The 4,433-nt window shown below is 36.2% G+C and overlaps 1 protein-coding gene and 1 long non-coding RNA gene across 2 annotated transcripts in view; one reads left to right on the forward strand and one right to left on the reverse strand.

Moving 5' to 3' along the window:
* The window catches only part of tnfaip6 (tumor necrosis factor, alpha-induced protein 6), a 12,828-nt gene extending 8,671 nt beyond the window's left edge, over positions 1-4,157 (forward strand). Inside the window, exons 4-6 of the mRNA XM_015032677.1 lie at positions 2,162-2,390; positions 2,797-2,837; positions 3,719-4,157. Coding sequence (XP_014888163.1) covers positions 2,162-2,390; positions 2,797-2,837; positions 3,719-3,855 — 407 coding nt within the window. The 3' untranslated portion in view covers positions 3,856-4,157. The remainder of the gene's footprint in view (positions 1-2,161; positions 2,391-2,796; positions 2,838-3,718) is intronic.
* Positions 49-3,954, reverse strand: LOC106947582 (uncharacterized). Its single transcript, XR_001425019.1, has 3 exons — positions 3,944-3,954; positions 359-578; positions 49-267 (listed from the first exon to the last, which is right to left on the reverse strand). It is a non-coding gene; the product is annotated as an uncharacterized LOC106947582 (long non-coding RNA).
* Positions 4,158-4,433: the final 276 nt, after the last annotated feature.

A 4,433-nucleotide genomic window follows, 5' to 3' on the forward strand; every position in this document is an offset into this window, starting at 1 on the left:
CTCTTTTTTTATAATTACACAAAATGTTTTTTTTTTTTTTTTTTGTCTTTTAAAAGATGATTCTCGGTTTATTTCTGTCAAGAATACAAACAAAACAACCGTGTTAAAGGCTGCCCGCTCCAAGTCCTCTCCCGCAGGACAACATGACAAAAGGGGCGGGGAAACACCTCTCACAACTTACAAAAAAACTAAATAAACATTTTTGTACAACATACCTGTCAAGAATACAAACAAAACAACCGTGTTAAAGGCTGCCCGCTCCAAGTCCTACACAAAACAAAAGTATATAACAAAAATTAACTTAATAGATCTATAAATAAACTGAATGTATTTAGATGGAAAAATAAAACGCACACACCTCTCCCGCAGGACAACATGACAAAAGGGGAGGGGCTAAGGGGCGCAAACAATTTAAAGACAATACCACAGAAGAAGAAATAAAAGGGAGGGCTTCAATCTTAAAGTAACACGGTTAAAACAATGACAGAGGTTTTTTCAGTAAGATAAGGAACAAGACAAATAATCAAAAAAAGACATTTTGTGTAATTATAACAAAAGAGAATTACAACCAGGTTACACTTATTTCAGATGATTTTTTTTTTGTGAATTTCACTCACATAAACACATTTCTCTAAATAAATGTAAAACTATATTAGGAATAAAATAGTTTGTTATTTAAAAAAAATGTATGCGTGATTGTGCAGAACATAAAAAACTTTTCCTGGCAAGTCTTTTTATAACCAGCTTTCACGTAGTTGTTGTCATGGAGACATGCCTTACCATCCTGCTCAGAATAATGGCTGTTGATGAAATAAAAACAGACTTCTGTGTCATATGATATTTACAGTTCACACAGAGCATATAACCACAAAGTACTAATTAAATGTTCTTAGAAACTCTTCTCAAATATAAAAAGAGAATTTTTACATTAAAAATAACTGTAAACTCTTTTTATAGGAAGTTACAGAAGTTCATAGGAATTTTAGTAACTAAAATTATATTTAGATAAAACAAGTTTTTTACTCCTTACCTGCTGACTGAAGGCCCTGCTTGGACATGGCTGCTGCTCAGGTCTTCAGGTTTTCTGTGTTGCTCTGATCTTTTTCAATTTTTTTTTCCTGAAAGCTTTCAAACTAAAAAAAAAAAGTCACTGAAATGATCTTTGAAATTGCAATCTATTTACAAATTTAAGCATTTGTTGATTTTCAGAAAAGTCCAGAGCTTGTCTCAACAGAGTACAATTATCATTTTTAAAGGTGAAGAAGTTTTCAAATGAGCAAAAATACTTCAGTTTAATCAACACTGAAGAAAAATACATCAAAAATTTGACATGGGACCATTTTTTCTTAAATTCCCCAAATCTTGCAGATTGTTTGAATAATTTCTTAAAGAAGCTTGGCTTTTTAAGGCCATTCAAAATGTGGAAATGACATAATGTCTCAGTAAAACTAAGTGCAAAATAAATAACTGAATAAAACTCCCTTGGCCCTACCACACTAGATCTGCATTCATTCTGCTTAATCGATGGCGCTCTCTAGTGGTGAAACTCAGCAATTGCAGCTGTGATTCTCACCTGAAGTGCATTTCCTGACCTCAATTCAAATCTCACTTCACAGGCAGTCGGGGCTTTTTTCCATTCACTTGGATTCATCCAGTAGAAATTCAACCAGGCCAATCAGCGAACAGAAGAAGTTGTGAACAATGATGTCAATTTTCTGCTCTGTTTTAGAATTGTAGTCTGCCTGTCGTTTTAGCAATGGCAGCAATGAAAGTGAAAAAAGCTTAGTATGTGTTGACCATACTTCCATATGTTGAATCAACATATCTCTTTGCAATGGAGAATGGTTGTTCACAGTGCAGGTAATATCTGGTAAGCTTAATTCATAGCATCTAAGTGGCGCACTACATACTTCACAAACGTTAGCAATTGTTAGATAAGATTTTTAACTTAGAGTCCAGGAAGCAATCGTTTCTCAGAAACCAAGAATATTTCTCTGCATTGCAAAGAAACGGTCCCAACACAAGTGTGTACAAGTTTATCACAGGAAATGTGATTAACTTTCTCAGGCAAAAGCTACATAGCTAAAGATCCTATTTGCAGCGAAACTACTAAAGATAGTAGTCTTTAGTAGTTTCATCGTGTCTCCCATGTTCCCGACAGCCAAGGAGTGTGGCGGCATTCTGACTGAGCAGCAGAAGATCATTCAGTCGCCCGGTTTCCCTGAGGAATACCAGGATGAGCTGATCTGCTACTGGCACATCCGGGTGCGTCTGGGTCAGAGGATTCGCCTTCACTTCCTGGAGCTGGACGTGGAGGAAGACATGTCCTGCCTGGCAGATTACCTGGAGGTGTACGACAGCTACGACGATGTGTCCGGCTTCGCTGGGAGGTGGGTGTCAGTCTGAGCAGTGCATCAGCAGTTTATGGGTTAACCTGTGTGGAAACGGGAACAAACATCACAATGCCAAAACCAAGTATTTTTGGTCTGTGGTGCAAACATCTTGGTAGAGTTGAAATAAGACAAAACTAACTTACACATAACTTTTCAGCAAGACATGGGAGCTTATTTTAAGTCAATAATATTCCTTCAAAGTACTAGTTCCACTGGCAGGTTTTTTCACTTCGAACAAGGGAAAAATGTCTTGTTATTGAAGTGATCTGCCAATGAAAGGTAGTTTGACTGAACACAAATGCTCGCCACAATATTCAGATATTACATACAAAAAACATAAATTCTTGTCCTACAGTGGCATTCCTGTCTTTACTTTTATCATTTTTCTTATACCCTTCTCCAGATTCTGTGGTGACAATTTACCGGATGACATCATCAGCACAGGTGAGCTGCCATCATTATCATTTATACATGACAGAAACAGTTTGAACTCTGGTTAAACTGAAGTATTTGTGTAACTGCTGGTTCATTTCCGTTATGTTTTTCTCATTAAACAAACAAAATCGTGACAATTATAGTTGAATTCTTCTCAATTGAATGACTATATATATATATATATATATATATATATATATACATATGAATAAAATTTGAATGATTGATAACCTAAATGTAGTTTTTCTATTTGATTAAAATGTTGGGTGGCTATTAGAACTCAACACATGTTTGTCTAAGTTGTTTGTTTAATGATATTACAATTTTAAATATTTTCCAAAAACCCTTTCCTTATTTTCCTCATATGGCACAACTTAGTACTGTTTCATGTGCCTCACTGGATTGTCAGTCTTGCAGGTTTGTTCTTTGCTCTAGGGCTCCCTCTAGAGTTGTAGAAACAGGAAACAAGCAAACAAAAATTACCTAGTTTCCTTTGACATTAAAATCTCTACGACCGCATACTAGGGCCATTATATATACAAAAAATTACAAGGTAAATTTCCGCCAAAATGTCTAAATTCTTATGAATGTTTTAGATTAATATCAAAAACTTTATAGAGAAACCTTGATTCCCCAAGTTATTTTTCTAGAAAATTTCTGAGATCAATCTCAAAATTTGAGTTTTCTTCTAGCAAAGTTTTGACTTTTCAAACTCAGAAATTTCCCGCGGACAACATGGCCGCCGCCGTATTGCAGGAGAAGATATAGATAAACAATCATTTCAGGTCCCCCAAAGCAAATTAGAAACGCTAAGTTCCATTTCATTAAGTGCAGATTTGACTGGCAGAAGTTTCAAAGCGTTGATCAGACCGGTCTCTGCTGTGTTTCAGGAAACGTGATGACCCTGAAGTTCCTCTCTGATGCTTCAGTAACAGCTGGTGGATTCCAGTTACAATATGTTGCTTTTGATCCGTCGGCCGGCCCACAGAACCATACCCACAGCTTTCCCGCCGTTCCTCTTCACTGATGTCACTCTGTTGCTTTATTTAAATTGATGGTTACCTCATCTGATGGAATGAAGAAGAAGTCTTATTGGTTTTCTAAATTAACAATACTATGAAATAAACGTTCTTTCTTTACTACTACTATTTCCCACTTGCAAGACTCAAGACTTACAAAAGATTGTATCTAAAAGACTAAAATGGTCAGCTAACTAGAGATGATGTACATCAAAAAGACCAAGTGACTGTCCATCAGAATGCTGATACATTATACCAAGAAATACAACAGAAAGATGTGAAACTAATTAAAGATGTTATTTAGTTGTTGCTAAATGGTGGATTGGTTTAGTACTTTAGCATTAGATGTTGCTAAATAACAAGTTGGTTTCGTGCTTTAGCTACTGCTAAAATACCATGTTGGTGTAATGTCCGGTTCAGTTGCTGACCCGGACATTACCTGAAGTGTCAAAAGACACAGTTTTTCAAAGGTTTGATTTATGAAATAAAGTGACTCAAGATGGACCAGATGGATGGTCTCATGGGTGGACCAGTAACTGGTCCAAAGCTTCAAGCTGGACAAGAGGAAGGTGGGGTGGTGTGAGGA

Source organism: Poecilia latipinna, unplaced genomic scaffold (genome assembly GCF_001443285.1).
Source record: "Poecilia latipinna isolate Pla-1442-1.1 unplaced genomic scaffold, P_latipinna-1.0 Scaffold248, whole genome shotgun sequence".
Taxonomy (NCBI): domain Eukaryota; kingdom Metazoa; phylum Chordata; class Actinopteri; order Cyprinodontiformes; family Poeciliidae; genus Poecilia; species Poecilia latipinna.